Below are 21,673 nucleotides of genomic sequence, written 5' to 3' on the forward strand. Positions count from 1 at the left end.
CTGCAGACTCAGCTGGTGGGGAGAAACAGATCACAGTATCCAGGAAAAACTTTTTATGTGGAAAGAATATAACGACTCGATTTGGGCAAAACAGAGTTTAGCTCTTGAGAAATGCATTCGGAAGAAAAGATCTGGAATGTTGCTTCCAGTTTTCCAACTATTCCGTAACAGAAAAGATGTGAATCTGGGTACTTATCAAGTTTGGAACTCTAAAGTCTTGTCCTTGCTAACTTCTCAGGTCCTGATTATTTTATTCAGTGAGCTAAAGGGGTATTTGGAACGAATTCTCCTTTCTGTCCTATCCCGTGCCCCCTCCAGGTCGTGTCTTGTCACGTGGTAGGCGAGGCCATTCAGTTCCTGGTCCGCGCGGGGCCCGTGTCCCCCGAAGACACGGGGCGCCAGATGTACGGTGCACGGCTCTCCCCGTTTCATCTACAGGTGAGTTTGGGTAGATCGAGTGAGTCATGGGAAGATGCTCATAAACCCATAGGGTAAGCCTGGTGTGATCGTGGGGCCCTGGTTTCCCAGGCTTTTATTAATCATTTATTTCATAATTTTCAAACTGTAGGCTTCTATGTTATATTGTATCTGTGGGAAATAAAGTGTGCGTCATGTATACGCACATACTGTGTACACGTAGACACACGTATGTATCCACACCCACGCATACACGTATCTATAGCCACGTGCGGATGTGTATCATGAGCTCGGAGGTTGCCCAGCTACCGCTATTGGGAGATGCGATATTTTTCAAGGCGTTTAAAGAGATCAGGGGTGTTGCTTTCAAGCAGAGTTATGGTGAGTGGCATCCGCGGTGAGGACAGTGGTTCTGTTTGGGGACCCCGGGCCAGACCCCAGCCGTCCTCTGCAGCTGGGACACCCGCGTAGCCACTGGACGGGACATTCCTCTTTTTAGTTTTTGGGAAAAGTCAAATTTAAAAGAACCTTTACTCTTTTGTATAAGTTTGTCTGCGGACTCAGCACAGAGCATGCCCGTCGGCACATTCCTCTAGCAGCCTCCGCCGCTGCGCGTCTGGGTCACATTTGGGTGGTTCTGTCGTCTGTCATGCTTCTCCCTTATTACATTTGTCACGGTGCTCTGTGCTCAGTGAGGACGACCCGCTGAAAGCTCACATGGTGGTCACCATTTTTCAGCAATAAAGCATGTTTGGTTTTCTTTCTTTTTTTTTTAGATGTAATGCTTTTGTATACTTAATAGACTACAGTACAGTGTAAATATAACTTTTACAAAAATACGTACTTATTTTAGAGAGAGAGTCCGAGAGCGTGAGACTGGGGGAGGAGCAGACGGAGAGGGAGAGGCAGACTCCCCACTGAGCGTGGAGCCCGACGCAGGGCTCAATCCCAGGACCCTGAGATCGTGACCTGGGCCCAGATCAAGAGTCGGACACTCGATTGACTGAGCCACCCTGGCGCCCCTAAATATAACTTTTATATGCACTGGGAAGCCAAAACATTAGCGTGACTTGCTTCACTGCGGTGTTCTGGAAGCAGATCTGTCTCTGAGGTGTGCTCGTATATATTTTACATCGTGTTAATAATGACTTCTATAGTAATTATACAGAGATATATAATAATCATAATAGGCTTATTAGGGGAATTTCTGGTTGCCTGAACCATCAGATAACAGTGTGTCCCTCACATGAAGCAGGGGTCCACGGAAGCTCTGTTCAGCCAGCATGTGAACGTTGTGAATTTCTGGGTCTGTTTTAGGGGTCGCTGCTGCTTCAGCCCCATGTTTCCCCTCCTCTGTCCCCGTGCTTGGCTGCTAATTTGGGGGATGAGCCTAAGTCATACAGCACCCTCAACCACAAGGGAAGAGGATATTCCGTGTGCTTTTCTTACGTAGACATGGTTTTGAAGAGCCGGGGCAAACAAGATTTTCTGGCTACCTAAATGGCTTTTTTTCTGCGAGCCAGCCCCCCGCAGCCCCCCTCACTAACACTCCCTTCCTGAGAGCTGAGGAGGGTGTTACTTCATGCACTTGTCGGATGTTCATGCCCTCCTGCTCCCCCGAACATTTTGGACAGTGTAATTGCAAAATAACTCCGAAGCCTGGGACACATGTAGCCGACGCCGGACACCTGTCTCAGGATGGAGTGAGTCCGGCAAGACCCATAAACCTCCACGAAGGACATGGAGTTTCCGAGATGCTGTTTATGTGCCATTTCATGCAGCTCAGAGACAAGTAACACAGTTGTATCTTGGATCTCTTAACACGGTTGAAAACCGCTCTGTGGATTCCCTCTGAAAGCAGAGGGAGCTACTGGAGATCGATCAGTTATTCATGCTGCAAGCAGGAGACACTCCTGTTCTGTTGTCCTTCAGATGAAAGGGGCACAGGGGGCCTGCCTTGGTCTCGCTGCCCCACGACCTGCCTGGGCTGGGGGCGGACTCGGGGACTTGCAGCAACACAGTCAAGTGCACCTTTCCTGGCGTCACCCAGGATTATGGGGCAGGGGAAGGCGTCGCCTGTCTTACCCTGGTGCTGGTGTGAGCCGAGGCTCCCGAGGGTGGGTAGTACTGTCTAAAGCCGCCCTTTCCTCCTTTGCTGAGGGTGGGGAAGGGACAGAGGCGAAGTGCTAGGATCCGTGCTTTGGAAAGAGTCTCTGGCTGAAAAACGAAGGGAGGGGTATTCGTTTGCCGTGCCTGCTGAAGCAAATCACCGCAAACTTAGCTTAAAATGTAAATGTAGGGGCTCCTGGGTGGCGCAGTCGGTTGTGCGTCTGACTCTTGGTTTCGGCTCAGGTCATGATCTCAGGCTCATGAGGTCGAGCCCCGCGTCGGGCTCCATGGTTGGCACAGAGTCTGCTTGGATTCTCTCTCTCTGTACCGCCCCCCATCCCCCAGTGCGCTCTCGCTCTCTCTTTTCTAAAAAATAAATAATTTTTTAAAAAAAGCATAAATGTATTATGTCCCCATTCTGGAGGCGTGATGTCCAACACAGGGTAACACCGGCGGGCGACCTTCCTGTCCGGAAGCTCTGGGATCATCCGCTTCCTTGCTCATTGGGCTGTTGGCATGATTTGGTTCCTTACGACTGTAGGGCTGAGGGCCTGTGTTCTTGCCGGCGGTCAGCTGAGGGCCGTTGGCAGCTTCTAGAGGCCACCTCATTCCTGAGTTCCTGGCACCTTCCCTCCATCTGCAGGGCATCTCTCGCTGGCCTGCTCTCTTGCCTTCTTCTTCCGTCTCTGAGGGCTCGCTGGGATGACCCAGCATTATCCCTCCATTCACGGTCCTTACCCTGGTCCCTCCTGCAAAGCCCCCTTTGCCGTATCTGGTCACATATTCACAGGTTCCGAGAACTTGGGTGTGGACACCTTTGGTGGAGGGCATTATGCTGCCACCACAGATGGGTCCAATCCGATGGGTTATTGCAAGAGCTCAGAGTCCAGTTGGAGGGCGTGCGTTGGCCCAGGCAAGAGAGGATGAGAACACCATGTGCTATGTGCACAGCCTCAGGGAGTGTGGGAGCGTGGGGTTGGGCTAAGCATCCCCCTTCCCTCCCGTTCCTCCCTGTCCTGCGTGCCTTGCTATCACTCCCAGAAGAGAATCCAAGGCACAGAGAATTCCTCACTGAGAGACTGCAGAGCTTTAATGACACCTGGCCTTCAGCCTCCAATGCTGAGAATCCTCTGGTAGGTTGAGGCCGAGCAGGGTGCTGGCGGGAGGGGTGGGGTGAAGGGGAGGCCCAGGGAGTTTAGAGTTTTCCTTCCCATTTCGAAAGGCAAGGGGCGGCCAGGCAGGCGTCTAGGGAAATAAATGAACACACGTGTGCACACACACTCAGATGCACACGGACACACGCACGGACGCGTGTGGAGGTTTTGCTAGAGCGTGTAGCTCTCCGGTCACTTTGTGTTTTGATAGCTGGAGCTCCACATGACAGAGAAGAGAGAGGACATCCAGATCAAGTGGTCCTTCATCAGCGCTCCGGAGACGGCCATTACGGTCCAGCCCAAAGCAGCAGTGGAGGTCAGTCTGTGGGTTTTTATGACCCTCCCCCCATCGGCGTATGTCAGAACACATGCACATCGTGACCCCCTGATCTGGGGAATAGAGGCTCTGCCCAGCGCCCCTCCCATGTGGGCAGGCTTCTCCCCTCCTCCTGGAGCATGGGGCCATCCTGACGGGGCAGGAGGGACCGCGGCTGTGCTGGATGTAACGCTGGGCCCTCAACCCAGCTGCACCTGCCATCACCTGGCAGCTTTAGATAGCCCTGGGCCTGCCCCCTGATGCCCCCCATGCAGGTTTCCTTGGGCCTGGAATTGTTTCTAGTGCTCTTGTGCGGCCAAGGCTGAGGACCACTGACGTCCTGTCGCCGCGGGGTTCCTCGACGGGCTGTCATGCTTGCTCGTCAGACCTTCTGTCCTTCCCTGTGGCACTCCCCAGACAGCTCAGGTTGCGGCCGTGGGCTGGCTCCCAGGGCCAGGCGTCTCTCCCCCAGTTTCTGCAAAAGTGCATCTCAAATTGGAAGGCAATCTCTCTGCTTCCCACGGTCCGAAGTGTTGGAGGAAATGAATTTGGAAGCAGGGAGTGGGTGGATAAAGTCACACTGGGGTCACTTTCAGCGGCTGGAAAGATCATGCAAAATCATGTATGCCAGAGGCTCAGTTGATTAGTGATTCCTTTGCAGGGGTGGGATTTTTATGATGGTTGTTCGCAGTCTTGCTCTGTTTCAGACTCTCGTTCAACCACGAAGAGATCCCCAACAGCTAAGTATGTGACTGTAAGCCTTTGTCCATACCTATTTATACCTTTCATGCCTTGATATAATGCATGCAGTTTTTTGTTGTTTTTAAGATGAATAAGCTTGAATTGTAACTCCTAACTGGCATACATCTGAACTGTCATTTTTCCTGGCCATTCGGTCACACCAGGGGCTCGGACTGTTTCCCAGGAGGCCCGGTTCCTGTCCTGTTTCCTCTTCCTTCCCACATTTGCATCTCCTGGTCCACCCTGCGCTGTGGTCAGGCTGGCCGTGCACGCAGAACGTTCCCGTGGCCTGCTGTCTCAGCACCACGGCTGACTCGCACCTGCCTTTGCACCAGAACGCCCTGCCGAGGGGGGCAGACCCTGGTGTCCAGGACCCCTGGAGTTAATTCTTCCTCTGTGTGCTGGGGGACCAGCTTGGTATCAGTTGAGTGCGCTGTCTCCTGCTAGGACTCAGTTTTAGGTTTTGTCCCCATCTTTGTAAATTTACACGGATTTTTTTTGAAAATGTAAAATATTCACACGGTTCAAAAGTCAAAATTGTGTGAAACCTTCTACTCAGACATCCAGCCTCCACCCTGTCCCTCCCACCCCATCCACCCCTGCACACTGTAACTTTGTTCATTAATTAGTTCGTGTTTATCTGTCCCGGGTTTCTTTTTGCAAAAACAAGCTTATTCCCCCGTTCTTACCCAGAGGATGGCATGTTCGCATCTTGTCCCACCAGCGTCCCATGGGCTTTTCTGACCGTCACGTGCTCCCCACGGGAATGAGAAGCGAGACTCTCCAAGTGTAGCATTAAGCCAGCCCCCTGGGAGCCGGTCCTGTGGGCGCAGGACCCAAGCCTCTGGGGCCTCTGGTGGATGTGGTGTTACGGGGGGCAGGGGGTTGGCCTGAGCCAGCTGCTCATCTGAGGAGGAGCTCGGACATCTGAGCACCCCAACACTCATCTTCACCCTTGATTTCCTCCTCTGTAAAGGGACAGGAAGTCGTGGGGGTTAAAGAAAGATTTGAGTATGTAAACAAAATGAGGTCCATCCACATGATGGAATATTTTTCAACCATAAAAAAAAAAGAAAAACAGTGAGGCTGTGACGCTTTCTACCAACACGAAGGAAGCCTGGGAAGGTCATGCCGAGTGAGAGAAGCCCGACACGGAACACGTGTGTGGGAGCCCATTGCTGGGAGATCTTCCCCAACAGGCAAATCATGCAGGTGGCAAGCGGATCAGGGGCAGGTCAGGGCCGTTGGTGGGGAGGGGCAAGGGTGGGGGTGGGGAGGGGCGGGGAGTGACTGCTGGTGGGTGAGAGATAGGGTAAGCGATGACCTCTCGATGGTCGCTGCACAACACCGAACACACCGAATGCCACTGAAATGTCTACTTTAAAATGGTTAATTTTATGTGACGTGAATTTGGCCTCCATTAAAAAAAGAAAGATAGGGATATCAAGGACCTATTGAAGAGAGAGACGAGAGAGTGGTGGTTTTACGTGCAGACTCGTGAGCCTTGTGACCCCACACGTGTTAATTAACGTCTCTGTGTGCTGGTTTCCTCGTCGGCAAAATGGGGATAATGATATTCAAGGTGCTTGCGAAGATTAAATGAGTTAATACATATGAGTGCATAGACTTGAGCCGGACATAGCCTAAGAGTGATGGAAGTGTTAGCTGTTTTGATAATTATTAGAGTTTCTAACAGAGAGTAGACGTTCAGTAATGGGCAGAGTGGGATTAAGTTTGCTGTGACAAGCCAGCCAGCCCTCCGCAGGCTCACCTCTGCAAGGCGGGAGGTTTTCCCTAGGCCTGTGGTCCTGGTGGGAGTCCCTGCGTGCAGATGTCCTGTCCCCTGAGCAGGGTGGGGACGCTGGAGCCCCGCAGCGAGGGCATCTACACCAGAGGGTGGACCGTTCCTCCCTGTGACCGCACCACAATCGATGTATCTGTTTAGCTATCGACGGATACTTAGGTGGTTTCCAGCTTGGGGCTTTATGAATAGTGGTGCTGTGAACATTCTGGAACACAAGAACGCCTTTCTGTTGGGGAGTAATTATTATAGCTTTATGGAGTTGACACCTGATAATATAAATCATCCAGCTTTGTTCCTCTACAAGCTTATCTTTCTTATTGGGCCCTTTCATTTACTTGAAGGCTTTTTAATTAAAAAAAAAAAAAAATACCCAATGTCATGCGAGAAAGAAAAAACACACCTGTCCGAGGGGGTCTACACAGAGACAGCAACATGTTTGTATACTGCACCAGCCTTGATTGTTACCATTTTAAAAATAAGGAGCAGGAATTACTTCTGATATCAGTAAGGAGGACCCTGTCTCCCAGAGGAGATCGGACGTCCCGGAGCTCGGGCTGCCCCCCGCGTGCTTGGTCCCAGGGAGGCAGTGCGGTCGCCTGGCACCTGCCCTCCTGTCGCACGGCGCACAGTCAGGAAGTGATTTGGCGGCTTCCCCCTCTTTTGGCAGGACCGGGTGGCGGAGACCAATGCCGTGTCTGAAACCCTCAAGGATATCTTGAGGCGCCTGGTTAGTGCTGCCTCCCCGTCGGTCGTTCTGAGCACCAAGCCTGTGGACGTGAGGGACGTTCAGGTGAGCCGCGGAGGGTGGCGCTTCACGACCCATTAGGGATCCCGGTCCCCCTCCTGGAGAACCTGCGTGCGTTTCGAATGTTCCTCCGCCCGCCGTGGTAGAACAAGAATGCCCGACTGCTTGCTGGGCGAGCTGCGAGTTCAGGGCACGGGGTTCCAGAGCCCCGTGGGACGGGAGAACAGGTGTCTGGGCGGCTTCACATGGTCCAGGCCTAATTAGCCCTGAGCCTCTGCCTTTCTGGAGCCGAAACTCGACTTTTCACTGTCCACTCGGCCTGTGGCCTCAGATCTCATCCTTCCAGGACTGAGGTAGCTGGGAAACCCAATTAGCCATGAGAACGTGCCCCCGAAGCAAGGTGGCTTTTTATATATATGTAAAATATCCAGTTATATAATAGCCTCCGTAGTTGCATGAGCCAATCATATATTTATATACAAAATGTGTATTTATTCATCTACACCAAAACCTATTATAAGGAATTGGCTCACGTGATTACGGAGGCTGACGAACCGCGGGATCTGCAGGGTGAGTCAGCAAGCTGGAGGCCCAGGAGCGCCGGCGGTGGAGTTCCGTAGTTCCGGCCTGAAGGCCAGCAGGCTTGAGAGCCACGGAGAGCTGGTGTCTCCATTCGAGTCTGAAAGCAAGAAAAAACTGATATCCCAGCGTGAAGCCTGTCAGGCTTGAGGAACCCCCTCTTTTTCAGGGGAAGTCAGCCTTTGTTCTAGCAGACCTTCAACTGATTACATGAAGCCCACCCACATTAGGGAGGGCAATCTCTTTCACTGGGTCTTTTGATTTAAATGTTCATCTCATGCAAAAATAGCCTCACAGAAACACCCGGAACAACGTTTGAACAAATACCTGAGCAACCCCGTGACCCTGTCACATCGACACATACAATTAACCATCACACACAGACAACTGAAATATTTCATCTCCATCCCAGACATGTGATCACTTTGGCCCTTGTGCTCACTGACTTGGATCCTAAGGACTTTTGCAATTCTTGCAGCTCACAGTTGGCAAGGTCCTGGTTCACAGTAGTGTTTTCTAAATGGTGACCTTGAGAGGTTGGTAAGCTTTCCCCCAAAAAACATCTGAGGTCAGATCAGTACCCAGGGTCCCTTCCTGGAAGGCTCTGTTTGTGTAGAGACCTGTGATGTCTCTGAGAAGCCTTTCCAGGATTCTCAGACCTTGGTACTTAAGGGACCACCCCGCTTTTAAAGATTTTATTTATTTATTTGAGAGAGAGCGTGGGCAGGAGGGAGAAGGAGAGAATCTGGAGCAGAATCCACACTGAGCACAGAGCCAGACCTGGGGCTCGATCCCACAGATGCAAGATCATGACCTAAGCCAAAACCAAGAGTCAGACACTTAACTGACTGAGCCACCCAGGGGTCCCCGGACCCCTTTTAAGGAGCACTCACAGCCGCGAGGGAAGGGAGGAAGCCAGTTTGGGAAACGGTTAGAGGAGCCTTTTCTCTGTGGAAACGCCTCGATGCTCATTTGCGGACATGATAATGGACGCTGGTCCCGGCGGCACCTGCCTCTGTGCATCACCTGGATGACACTTAGATACTCCCCACCTGGATGGCGGATCTGCCTGATGGCCCTCACCGTGTGTGTCAGGCCAGTGTCCGGCTTGGTGCCGGTGGGCAGTGGGCGCCTGCAGCCTAGAGAGGGCCTCCCACGTTCTCGTCACCACCTGGCCTAGGGCAGGTGCGAACCCAAGGCAAGTTCTGCTTCCGGGCTCCACTCACAGCCAGGTTCCAGGGAGCCCCTCTGGCTGAGCGCACTGCTGCTTCACTCGGGTTATTTGGATGTAAAAGGCTCCCAGGCAGGGCAAGAGGTTATGGTGGATTGGGACCCTCCCTTGCCATAAGAATGGAAAATTGTTCCCAAGCCGAGCACAGGGTCAGGCCCCCCGTGCGGATTGTCCCCAAGACCCCGCCCCGTGACAGGTGGTGGGTGGCTGCCTCTTCTTGTCCCCGGGTCACTGCTCTTGGTTTTCTGTTTGCAGAATCTACAACGCACTTCATCTACTCCTCAGGAATCCTGCCCTCCCAAACCTCCAAGGGCTCACGAACTCAGATTACTGGTGAAGAACATCCGAGCCTCGCTGCTAAATGATCCTGGGGCTTCAGGCAGGTGGCCAGGCTGCAGGAAGCCCTGGGGGGCGCGGGGGGCCCTGCCAGCAATAGAAGTGACTGTTCCACCACAGAGCAGAGCAAGGAGTGACCTGCAGGTTCTCAGTGGCCTCTGGGTTTCCCGTGGCACCCCCAATTGGGTCTGCAGTGTGATCCTGCCTTTGAGCACAGAGCCCCTGAAAACCAGAATAATAACGTGAGACCGTTAAACAGCCGTCCCGATTTTGCAGGCAGGAAGGCTGAGGGAAAAAAGGAATGCAATCGTAACCTTGCCCTTTTCTTTCATCTGGAAGGCACCCCCCCTTTTTTTTTAGCTACTGAACATGTAAATACATGTTGAGCATCCCTGACTGCTACGTAATGCGCACCTTCTCCTTTCCTAGAAGACGGGGCACCACGTGGGCGGTTTACAGAGTGTCAGAAGGGCTTTGGGCCCATCGGGGACCCTCCAGTGCTAGGAGAGGCTGTTATCTGAGTGAGGACAAGTGTTGCAGAGCAGATCCTTCTTTTTAGGTGGTCCTGAATGGCTGCCCAGACCCCAAATGCACAGCAGCCTGGAATGGGACCCATCCTTGCACTGCGATTCGATTTTGCTGAGAACAGGAATGAATTCTTTATTGTCTGAAGCTGCTCAGGGTTACTTATGTGCAGGGAGTGTCTTCCGGTCCCCAAAGCACAGACTGTCCACATTTAGCAACCGAGACTGTGCAAAGCCAGCTGTGGGTGATGTCCTCGGGGGTCCCTGTTCCTGGCCTCTGTGGGCAGGTCACATCTGGGCCCGTGTCTCCCATCAGAGGTGATCGTGAAGATCAGTACGATGATGTGCGTGGAATACCTAATGCTGTGCGGTGTCCGGTCCAGTGGTTACTGGTTACACATTACGTTCACAGCTCTGTGCCATGGGACAGGCATTGCCCAGAAGCAGAAAGGACTGTTGACTAGTGACATGTCCCATCCCCCAGATCACAGACCCCCAAATAGGTCTCTGTCTGAGCTGAGTCAGGTATAAAAGCACACCCCTTGTAAGTAGGGATATGGGTTCTCTGTGTGGTGTCCCCAAATTCAGGGGTCACCCCAGAGGCCTCTCCTTTTGCAAGTTGGTCATCTTGTCCAAAAATGGGGGCCACATCTGCTGTTGTAATGTTGCCCCTGGGGAGTGTCCCTCCTCCAGGGCGGGGAGCAGGGGCTCTTGAGGTCCACCGTCCAGGCCAAAGGATAGCAAGTTGGGGATCGAAAATCTTAAACCCTAAGTGAGGTGCTTTGAGAGTTTGTTAATGGCAAATGAAATAAAGAATAGTCCCTCAGACATGGGTGAGCCAAGACAGGCGTTTAATTCAGCCTGTTATATGCAAAATGTGTATGCACATAACGCAATTTAAAAAATAGAAATGCCCCTTTGTTTGATTGCAGGCAACATTAACCCACAGTGTGTAGTTCGGCTGAACGATCCCGTTCAGAAGTTCAGCGCCCTCGCGACACACACCACCGACCTCAGCTGGGAAGAAGAATTCACCTTGTGCGTACAGCCCGGTAAACGCGGGCTTGCGAGGGCGGAGCCCCCCCGCTCACGGCTGCCAGGTCCCGAGCTCAGCGGGTAGCATTGTCCATACCCAAAACAGAAACATTCAAAAAATTACTTTTGAAAAGGTGTATTAAACATCTGAGGTAGCTTTAGGTTGAATCTGGGTTTCTTTCTGAAGGCAGCTCTGGGTATGAGTTTCCCCCGGCCCGTGTCCTGCCCTGACCGGAGAGCACTCTGGTCAGGCTCCCTCGACTTTAGAAGTACCCGCCGTCTGGAGCAGAAGGGAGGGGACTTCGGGTTGATCCGGAACCTGACCGGGAACGAAGGGAACAGTACGGCCCATTTAGAAGAAACGGTGTAGGAATTCTAAGTAATGTATCCTGGAGCAGCGTCCCCCAGCACCTTAAGAAGCCGGGCTCGGCCCAGGAATGTACGGATGGCTTCGTGAGATCAATTAACTGAATCCCTTGTGATGATAGATCAAAGGAAAAAACATACTGATCTCGATACATGCTGAGATGATCAGTGATATTTCCTGCGCATTCCTAATTTAAAATCTTAATTAGAACACGATTAATGGCCACTTCTTTAATAAGCTAAGAGAAATCACTGTAAAGGACAAAGACCAGAAGTAGTCCCGTTAAAGCTAAGAGAAAGATACCCGCTGTTTTGTTCTAGAAGTACGGGTAGTGCAGTTAGAGGAGGAAGGGAGTAGTGCGTAAGTACCGAAAGGAAGAGGCAAAACGAATCACTTGGAGGTGATAGGGTTGCATATCTAGACGACTCAAGAAAATCAGTTAAAACTATCAGAAATAATAATAGGAAACTCATATAAATATTTCAGTAAAGTGGCTGACTCTAAAACTGTAGAAATCAATTGCTTTCTGAGGCTTATTAAACAGTGAACAATTGGAAAGTGTCCTGGCAGCAGGTGTCCCGTGTATAATATAAAGAGCTTTTATAAATCCGTAATGAAAATACGAGCCCTCTCCTGGAAAACCGGGAAAAATGTCTGAGCTAGAAAATAGAAAACAAGAACTATAGCCAGAAACGTCCGAAAAGTTGTTCAATCTCAGCAATAGTTAAAGAAATACAAATGTAAACAGAAGAGAGAATTTTTTCACCTTACAAGTTGGTAAAGAATAGGCGAGGGAGCATGGCCGGTGGAAGTGTAAATTGGAAGAAAATTCCAGAAATTCCATTCCGGAAGTCCTCAATATGTATCCAAAAAAAAAAAAAATCTCTTTAATGCATGTACCTTTTGACTGGCATTTATAGTCTTCCTAAGGAAATAATCACACAGTGTGTACAAAGATAGGTATAAGGGTGTTTATCTCAGCTTGTTTATAATTACGAAATGTTAGAAGCAACCAAGCCATTATTAAGGGTTGGTTATTAAGGACTGGACTAAATAAAATCTCCTACGGCCAGATAGGAGGACACTGGATGCCTATTAAAAGGGGCGTTGCTCTGTACTCTGACCTGGAAAGAGGTCTGATATCTTAAGTGAAAAATACAGGTTACAAAAGCGAAGTATACCGTGCTCTATGTTTTGTTTTTTGATAAATACATAGCTACAGTAACTACTAGCCGCATGTGGCTCTTTAAATTTGAATGAATTAAAATGCAACAAAATTAAGTTCAGGCCCTCGGTTTGCACGGGCCTCGTTTTGAGCTCTCAGTGGCCGTTTGTGGCTAGTGGCCACCAGGTTGGATAGCGCCTAGAAGGACATCTCCATCGTCAGCCAGAAAGCAGCAGAGAATTCTAGGAGACCACAAACCAAATAATAACAGTAACTGTTTGGGGATGGGGAGGTGGCAGATAATCTTTATACTAATGGAGATTTGTATTTCTTTCTATAATCAGAAAAAAAATACTGTTTCAAGAAATAATAAAGCATTTGTAAGGATTCCCAGCACTTTTTTTCCTTTCTGCAGTGAGCTGAATGCCAAGTCGAAGGAGTTGCACCTGCAGATTTCAGGGGATGCGCAATCCTCGGAAGGTGGGTGTCGAGCAGGCAGAGGGAGGCCCTGCTCTCTGGGAGGGGTCACCCGGCCACCCTGACCACGGCCTGGAGAAGCTGGGAGGCAGGGTGGGCCTGCCCTGAAACCACTCCGGTCTTCCCGAGGCAATGTTTGCTTGAAAGTCCATTTCAGTTATTAGCAGGGTCATACATTTTGGAAAAGAATATACTCAACTGGTTTTTGCCTTTTTTTTTTTTTTTTGAACAAATACCTAAACTCTTTTATTTGGCAATTCTTGGCTTCGAGAAGCCCTTCTCAACCTCTTAGCCTTAATAAACGCGTTCTGTTGTGTTCCTAATTGTGGCAAAATGCATATACCATAGAAGTTCCCATCTTAACCATTTTTGGGTGTAAAATTAACTGGCGTTAAGTACATTCACACTGGTGTGGGACCATCAGCACCATCCACCTCCCGGACTTTTTCCTCTTGCCAGGCTGAGACCCTGTCTTCCCCATTCCCTCCTTCCCCAGCCCCTGGCACCCCCCCATTCTGCTTTCTGTCTCTGTGGATTCCAGCTGGCTTTTCCTTATAAAATAAGCCACAGCAGCTTATACTGGACACATTGCTGTAGAGACAAGAAAGCAACAATTAAAGGTAAAATCACGAACGGGAACACGGACCTGTATGTATGCATGTGTGTAACTCGGGAGTTTCAGTATGTATTAGGTTTTTAAAAATGCCCATAAACATACCAGAATTAGGAGCGGGGGACCCTTACGTGGCTTATCCTGCTAAGAGACCAAGCCATTTGGTTGTCTCCCAGAGTTACAAAGACACAGGAAAAAGCAATTCAAGCTTCTGTTTATTAGCAAGAATTTTTTCTTCTTTTTAAAAGATTTTAAGTTTTTAAAGATTCATTTATTTTAGAGAGAGAGAAAGGGGCAGAGGGAGAGGGAGAGAGAATCCTCAAGCAGACTCCATGCAGAGCGCAGAGCCCGACCCTAGGACCCTGAGATCATGACCTGAGCCGAAATCAAGAGTTGGCCGCTTAACCGACAGAGCCGTCCAGGCACCCCCATTAGCAAGAATTCTGAGCTAATTTCCTTGATTCTCTTGTCTTGGGATAAGATCAGTGAGGTGCTTCTGAGATAAGAACGGACATTCCAGGAGAGGGCGTGTGGTTTGAACCCAGGATGGGCCGATGTTTGCCCTGAGAGAAGCCGACTCCTAGTCCACTCCTGAGGCACCACTCCTTTGGCTCCTTTGGAGGTTCATTCCTGTACAACCCGATGGGATCTATGAAATTTCACATTAAAAACAAACAAAAAAAACAGAACAAAGGACAACTGTAGAACCTTTACCGAGACTCCCATAGTTTTGACATTTTGCCCAATTTGCTTTATTATCTGTGCTCACACTTGGTGGTTGCTCTTGATTTTGCTTGCTGTCTCTGCATGCGCACAAATGCGTGTGCACACATGCTGGAGGGTAAATGTGTGTGAACATTTGAGGGTATCAGTCCAGGTACTCCTCCTTTCTTAGGTGCGTATTTCCTAAGAATAAGGATATTCTCTTCTGTGTCCACACCCCAGCTGTCCGCTTCCTAAATCTGCACCGATTTCTCTAACCTGCCGCCTGCCTTCCGCTTCATCGGTTGGCCCCGTCTCCTTTAGAGCAGTTACCTTCCACTCCTCCACAGGATTAGATTCTGCCTTGAGTCTCCTGTCTCTTTCGCCTCCTTTGGTCTGGAGCATGTCCACCGCCCCTCTTTGTCTCTGGTGTTCTAGAACATTCTGAAATGTCCTGAACCTGGAGGATGTTGGAGCGGACAGGACGTGTTGGGAGTTCTGGTTGCGGTGGCGGCTCCCGCTGACCCCTGCTCCCATGGAACCTGTGGAAACATATCTTTACTTGTCTCCTGTCTTTTTAGCTCTATTGGCGATGACAGCCATTCCTTTGGATTTATTCAAGAAGCAGCCTTCTGGGCCCCAGAGCTTTACGTTGACCGGCGGGTCCTCCTTTGGCAGCTCGGTGCTGGGTTCAGTCACTGCAGAGGTACGACGTCATTCTCTACCGTGGCCAAGCTCCAGCTTGACCCACTTGAGATTAGGAGCATCTTTACCTTGTCAGTCCTTCTTACGCTTGCTTCAAGCAGGAAACAGGACGCTCACCTAAGAGGAGCTCCCATTTTGTACTGCACATTTCTAGACGCAAATGGGACACTTCCTGCCCATGACTGTGTTGAGTGGTCTGCCGCATAGGGAACTTTCCATGATGCCGTGTCACGTGGGCCTAACCCAGAAAGGGCCCTTCGATTTCGTTTGGGTCTGCAAGCCTTTGTGCCCATCGTCAGGCACTGAGTGGCTGGGTCTGAGCAGGGGACTTCTCACCTGTGGGTTCTGGGGGAAACCCAGATTAATGACAGGAAGGCAGTAGTACTAAGTGGCGTTGATTGACAAAGTCAGGTTATTGCAGAGGAGGGCAGCATGCACGCCCAGGGGTCGATATTGGTGCTGCACGAAATGCGTAACCGGCTTTCTCTGCAGTTTTCTTACCTAGAACCCGGTGAAGTGAAATCCTGGCAGACCCCTCCACCTGCTCCTGCTGCAAAGGTAGAAAAAGACCGCACGGTGATGCCATGTGGGACTGTGGTCACTACTGTCACTGCTGTGAAAACCAAGCCTCGCTTCGACACGGGGAGGGCGTCCCCGCTGAGCTGTGGTGAGTGCAGGCCATGCAGACTCGCGCCCACGGCCCGTGCGCATCTTGTCTCTGTGTGGTTCACACGGTCTCACGGCCCAGAAAGAAGGGTCACTGGCCAGACTTGGGCTTAGCTTTTCGTGTTTTAGCCAATTACCTTTATGTTTTCTCAAATAACTACATGACATGCCGAGGCAAGGTTCAACCCTGTAGTGCATGCTGAAGCTAAAAACCTAGATATTAGAGGAAACATCTAGTTCAATGAACTACCCAGTTACACTTACGGGGGGACAGCCCGCTGTCTTGAAACATTAGATGTAAGTGATCAGTGTAAGTTCTTAGGTTGAGAATCCGTTTTTTAGAAGGCCTGGTGTGCAGTCACTTGAGATCTAGCTGAATTCTGTACCTGTCCCCCCAGCCTCCGCCCCAGAGACAACTTCTGTTTAAGTGTAGGAGTTACTATTTTATTTGTATTTATACTGTGTTTCTGCTTCCACATAGATAATGTATTCTCTTCCCAGAACAGGTTGCCTGGCACCGCCGTTCTTGAATACAAAACAAAGTGAAATTCTGGCTTAATTAAAATGTTTCTGAAATTTTATTTAAACCCAGGTTCCCAGCATTCTTTTGGGTACTCGCCTCCCCTACCTCCCCCCCTGCCCCAAAATGAGAGACTGTTAAAAAAAAATCCAAATGGATGGGGTTGCGTGAGAGGTGTGATTTCACCTTCCGGGAACTGTAGGTTCAGATGGCTTTTGGGGCCATTGTGATCTGGATTTTCTCCTGGCAGAGTCTCCCCTGAAGACACCTGTTAAGGTGAAGGTGATCGAGAAGGACATCTCTGTCCAAGCCATCTCCTGCCATGGGGCTCCTGTCAGTAAGACCTTCTCTTCTTCCGACACAGGTAACGGGGCGCGTGCTCACGGCGTCCTCCCTCTCGCCTCCTTCCAGGCTCTCCTCCTGTCTTTCTCATCTGTCCACAGGTCGGCATTTCCTTTTCGGAGTTTGGGAGGCACTTTTTTGAGTAATAAGAGCAGAATGAGGAGGAGACTGGGGGAATGGAAGACAGGCAGAGACCAGGGGTGGTGTTAAGTTTTAGCAGATGCTTTCACAAAATAAACATAAAAACCCAGTTTATGCCTCACGTTATAAAACTGTTGAGCATTATTCTCCTCGCGCTCAGTATACCAGTGCTATGAATATCATCACATAGACAGGACTTGGGGGTGTAGTCCTAAAGGTGGCTTTGTTGTCGTCTCCCGCTGTCCCAGAAAAGCTGCTCGTTAGGAGTGGTCTCCCCCAGAACTCTGCTCGCAAATTCCCCATTTTTATGGTCATGTTTAGGTAATAAAAGTCTTTGGAGAGAGGAGTTACGGCCTCCCTAAGTCAAAGCACAATCTAAACTTGGGGATTACGTTTGCTCCCTTTGCTAGGTGTGACCTGCTGTCAGACGAAGGGCAGGTGGGCTCCTTCTCTCCGGCTCACCTCTCCCCATCCTCCCAGTCCTGTTTCTGGTCTTGCCAAGGTCAAGGATGGGACGAGGAGGAGAGGACGGGGGGCAGGAAGCTCTCATCTGACGGGCACTGTCTTCGGACGGCTTCGGGTCATCCCTCAGCCTGGCAAAGCTGACGGTGCCTGTCCCGGCGGGAGTGGTCACGGCTCTCTGGCAACCGCAGCGCCCCCCAGCTGCAGCCTCCCAGACGCAGCCGTGGCCCTCCTGTGGCTGGCCGCTCCCGATGCCCCTTTTCCTGCCCCCCGCCGAGCGCCCCGCTGCCTCGTACTGCAGGGACTCCTTCCCCTGCGCAGGATCCCCTTTTAACAGGCTGATGTTCCCACTGTGGGTTTCTCTCCCGCTCCATTGTTTGTTGGTCTTTGTGCTTTCATTGTTTTTCATCAACTCTATGGAGGTATGACTGGCATATGAGAAAGTGCAGAAATCTGAGTAGCCTTCTCGGGCACCCCTGGCACCTGGACAGGGCTTTGAAGGACAGCTCAGAGCCGCCGGGTGCTCCCCTGGGGAGTCCTCGCCAGCCCCCTCCTCGTGAGCCTCTCGCTTCTCACTGTGGGTGGCAGCCAGGCAGCGTGTGGCCGCGTCAGCCCCTCGCCAGTCCCCCGGGAAACGGAGCATCTGTCGTCCGCAGTCGGAAACCGAGGTGGGGGACGCTCCCGTTAACGCCTGCCCTTCTGATCGCGTTGTTGTTCGACTCTGCCTGAGCAGGGGCTGCCTCAGTGAAGGGATAGGCACTAGCTCGGCGTCAGCGACCTCGGCCGGGCCGTCCCCCTGGCTGCCTGACCTCCCCCCACGTCTCAGATGGGCATTAAAAAGGCCCCTGCGTCATAGGGTGTGGGATGGCGACACAAAACAGTGTGCTCCCAGCCCTCGGCAAGCACCTGCTAGGTGGTAAGCATCCCACAGATGTTGGCCACATGTGGGGTGCTGACCACGGGGAGGAGCTGCCTGTACGAACTCACTGTGTTGAACCACTCTCGGGAAGGAAAGGGCATTGCCTTCCAAAGTTCAAAGTCGTCTAAGGGGTCAGAGGTTTTTTGTTTGTTGGTCTTCCTGCTTTCATTGTTTTTCATCAACTCTATGGAGGTATGACTGGCATATGAGAAAGTGCAGAAATCTGAGTAAGTACACAGCAGTGAGTGCGTGGAACCATCCAGAAGCAGCGATAGACCAAGAGGGTCTGTGAGCCAAACCTGGCCCTGTTTCTGTTCATGAATTCCATCGGAGCCTAGCCTTGTCCGATCACTTCCGTTCAGGCTCAGGCTGCCTGCACGGGACTGAGGCCACCATGAGAGCTCGGGGCCCAGGCCGGCCCACAAAGCTTAACCCGTTTACTGTCTGGCCCTTTCCAGAAGCGATTTGCTGGCCCCTGCCTGGGGATCATCTCCATCAGCCCTGGAGGTCCCCAGGACGGTGTGTGATGTGCTCAGTATCGCCTTCCCTCCCGCAGAGCTGCTGGTGCTGAACGGCTCGGATCCCGTGGCAGAAGTCGCCATCCGCCAGCTCAGCGAGTCCTCAAAGCTGAAGGTCAAGTCGCCACGGAAGAAGAGCACCATCATCATATCAGGGATCTCCAAGGTGCGGCCATGCACCCCGGGGGCTGTATCTGTCAGTGGCCTGGCTTCCTCCTGGTGGAAGGTAGCCCGAGCTCCTGATGACGTCCAGAAAGCTCCTTGCAAAGGGCAGGTCCCGTTCCTCACCCAGCACGAGGCTCACTCACGGCCCTGTGTTTATGCAGCTCACCCCGTTCGTGAGGAAGCTTGCAGGCTTCTGGCCCGGGATGCTCTGGCTGTTGAGGGGTTGGTGACCCATGTGAAGAAAAGCTATTGAAAGAGAAAGACTGGCCTGACTAAGGCCCCCGTTGGGGACAGAGCCGCTACCCTCTCGCGGGTCGACATGTCTCCAAACCATTTAAGTTGTTTGCGGGCAAAGGCTAGCAGAGAGGGCAGCCCCCCGGGGCCAGGGGCCGCGCGAGGGTCCCATATGCGTGTGGAACATCTCAGAATGAACAAGGGGAACGCCAGCAAGGAAGGGGCTTTTGTTGTGAGGGATGAGGAGCAAGAAGACGTGGTGAACACGGAGGGTGGGCTGGCACCCGGAGGTGGGCCAGGGGAATGCGGCAGTCTGTAGCTCATGCCGACGTGGGCCGGGGAGGTGCGGAGGTCAGTCATCAGTGTTGCCATTATACTCAGGGCCTCGGCGGCCAGTGCCAAGTACCAGCTGGCAGGGCTGGCACGTGGTGCCCCGGGCCTCCCTGAGTGCACTTCCGGAGGCGGCCAGCAGGGGGCGGCGGCACGAGGAGTCTGGGACCACGTCGTCTGCTTTCTCCAAGGCTGTATCTTGGAATCACTAGGAACCCACGTAAACTTTACATTTAATGTGTCCAACCCACTGCGGTTACTATGTTTCACGGAGGCTCAGATGGCCCCATCGTGAGTGAGTGGGCACTCGGCCAGCCAAGGGCAGTTGTCAGGAAGCGGGCTCCCCTGTGAACAGCGGGGCGGCCCCAGGGAGCCCCCGGCCCCTTGCAGTCACCTTCCCACCCTCCAGCCCACGGGCCCCAAGGGTCAGGGCAGCACCTGTGCTTGTCTTAGACACAGAGAGGTGGCACCCAGAGTTCTTAGGCTACAGTGTGTATGCCGATTACTTTCTGCTTGCAGGAAGCAAACTCCTGTAGGAAGAAGTGTTAAAAGACACACTGAATCCATAGCCCACTTCCCGTGCCTCCCCGTGCGCTGTCTGCCACTTAGAGGGAAGTCTCTCCCTTCCGCGGGCCCCCCTGCCGGGGAAGGGTGTCTGCTTCCTCCACACCCCTCCACCTGTGAACGCGGGCGCCCCTCGCAGCCAGGGCCCCGACCCTCTGCTGCGAGGGGCGACCTGCACTGGCTGCATTTCAGTCCCTGTGAAACACGGCCGCGCCTCCTGGGAAAGACGTGTGTCCTTGCCCCCCTCCCTCAAGCTGACTTCCTTCTTTTGTCCCGGGACAGACCTCACTATCTCAGGACAATGCCGCTGCCCTAATGCTGGACTACTCGGCCTCCGTGGACGGTGCCCGCCAGGAGGACACCCCGTCCCTCGTGGGGGCGGCTGTCGCTTCTGCCCCCCCAGAGGACGAGGCCTCAGCCCCTGCCCCGCCAGCCCCGGAGCCCAAGGAGAGCGAGCTAGACTCCTGGGACTTGGACAAGGAGTCACAGGCCTCAGCATGGGGCAGCCAGGCCCCGCTGGACCCCGATGGGGACGAGCTGTCGGAGAGCTCCCTGAGTGTCTTGGAGCCGGGCATCGCCAAGAAGCATAAAGGTACCCACGCCCCCCGCCCGCCCGCCCACCCGCTAGCTTTTCTCTCCTGCCCGTTTCCAAGCTAACCTTCAGTTCCATCGCCGGCTTCCCTTCCCTTCTCCTCTACAAATCCACCCCGCCCTCGGCACCCCACCCCAGCAAGCACACCCTCGTGGCAGGGGTGGGCCCGCTTGGAGCCGGTGGGCAGGCGGCGTATTCAGAATCCTTCCATCTCTCTGCACTGAGGGGGGCAGCTTGTGCTCATGCCTAGAGGCGCCCCTTCTTTTGTCCACCCCACCCCCTGAAATAGAACCCTCCAGAACGTTTAGAGGGGGTCACCAGGCGACTCCGCACAAAGCCAGCAGAGACCAGGCTTCCTGCAGGATTGGCAGCTCTGCTCATTGTGCCTCAGACTCTTCCCTCCAAGTAAAAGCTGGCCAGACCTCAGGGCTGGGTCCTGCTAGCGTCCAAGGGCAGATAAGTCCCCCAGAAAAGGAGCCGATTAACTTAACGTGTGTGTAGTGATGAGCAGTGACGTTGTTAGAATAATCCGTTGTTTTCCATCAGCACTAAATGGATGCTTTGCATTTGCAGATTTTGTCAGCGTGTGCGGTTAATTTAGTGCTCTGGCCTGATGATAACCTAAAGAGCCTTTCTGAGGGACTGTAGTCTAGGGGCTTGAGGTCCCCTTTAGATGGGCGGTCAAGCCTCCCGAGCCTCCGCTCCTCCTCCGTGTGTGAGGATGCGCCCCCCCCTCCCAGGCAGGAATAAGGAGATCCCGGGGCAGAGACAGGACAGGAGACAGAATGCAGGCGCCTGAGCGCAGCTGGGAGTCGTGGGTGCGGCTCAGCGCTAAGTCCGCGCCCCCCCCCCCGGCCCCCCGAGAATGCAGACTCCAGGAAATCGCAGTCGCTCCTGAGGCCGGGAACCTCGGTCAGCTATTCTGCTGCTGCCTCGCTCCGCTCCTCTGTTCTTGCCGCCGCGGACCAGTGGTTCTCAAACTGGGTGACTGTGCCCCCCCGCCCCCCAGGGGACCCAGGCAGCATCCTGAGACAGTCTCAGCAGCCACAGCTGGGGACTGGGGTGCTGTTGGCGGCATGCAGTAGAGGCCAGGGCGCAGCTTCAAGCCCGCAGCGTGCAGGATGGCCTGGCCCCCTCTGGCCTGGTCCGGGGGGCCAGCACCGCCCGGGGGAGCTCCCCTGGCCCCGAGGAAGGCAGTGT

At 52.7% G+C, this 21,673-nt stretch overlaps 1 protein-coding gene across 2 annotated transcripts in view; it reads left to right on the forward strand.

The window, feature by feature from the left end:
- The window catches only part of C2CD2 (C2 calcium dependent domain containing 2), a 51,569-nt gene that overhangs the window by 20,181 nt on the left and 9,715 nt on the right, over positions 1 to 21,673 (forward strand). For both annotated transcript variants that reach the window (XR_013447401.1, XM_078071390.1), the window contains exons 3-13: positions 319 to 438; positions 3,892 to 3,996; positions 7,209 to 7,331; positions 9,352 to 9,475; positions 10,889 to 10,994; positions 12,939 to 13,003; positions 14,897 to 15,021; positions 15,513 to 15,687; positions 16,457 to 16,570; positions 18,627 to 18,754; positions 20,164 to 20,473. Coding sequence is in view for 1 of the 2 variants with exons in the window: in XM_078071390.1 (XP_077927516.1) it covers positions 319 to 438; positions 3,892 to 3,996; positions 7,209 to 7,331; positions 9,352 to 9,475; positions 10,889 to 10,994; positions 12,939 to 13,003; positions 14,897 to 15,021; positions 15,513 to 15,687; positions 16,457 to 16,570; positions 18,627 to 18,754; positions 20,164 to 20,473 (1,495 nt within the window). In the remaining variant the exon portion in view is untranslated. The remainder of the gene's footprint in view (positions 1 to 318; positions 439 to 3,891; positions 3,997 to 7,208; positions 7,332 to 9,351; positions 9,476 to 10,888; positions 10,995 to 12,938; positions 13,004 to 14,896; positions 15,022 to 15,512; positions 15,688 to 16,456; positions 16,571 to 18,626; positions 18,755 to 20,163; positions 20,474 to 21,673) is intronic.

Source organism: Halichoerus grypus, chromosome 1, assembly GCF_964656455.1.
Source record: "Halichoerus grypus chromosome 1, mHalGry1.hap1.1, whole genome shotgun sequence".
NCBI lineage: Eukaryota > Metazoa > Chordata > Mammalia > Carnivora > Phocidae > Halichoerus > Halichoerus grypus.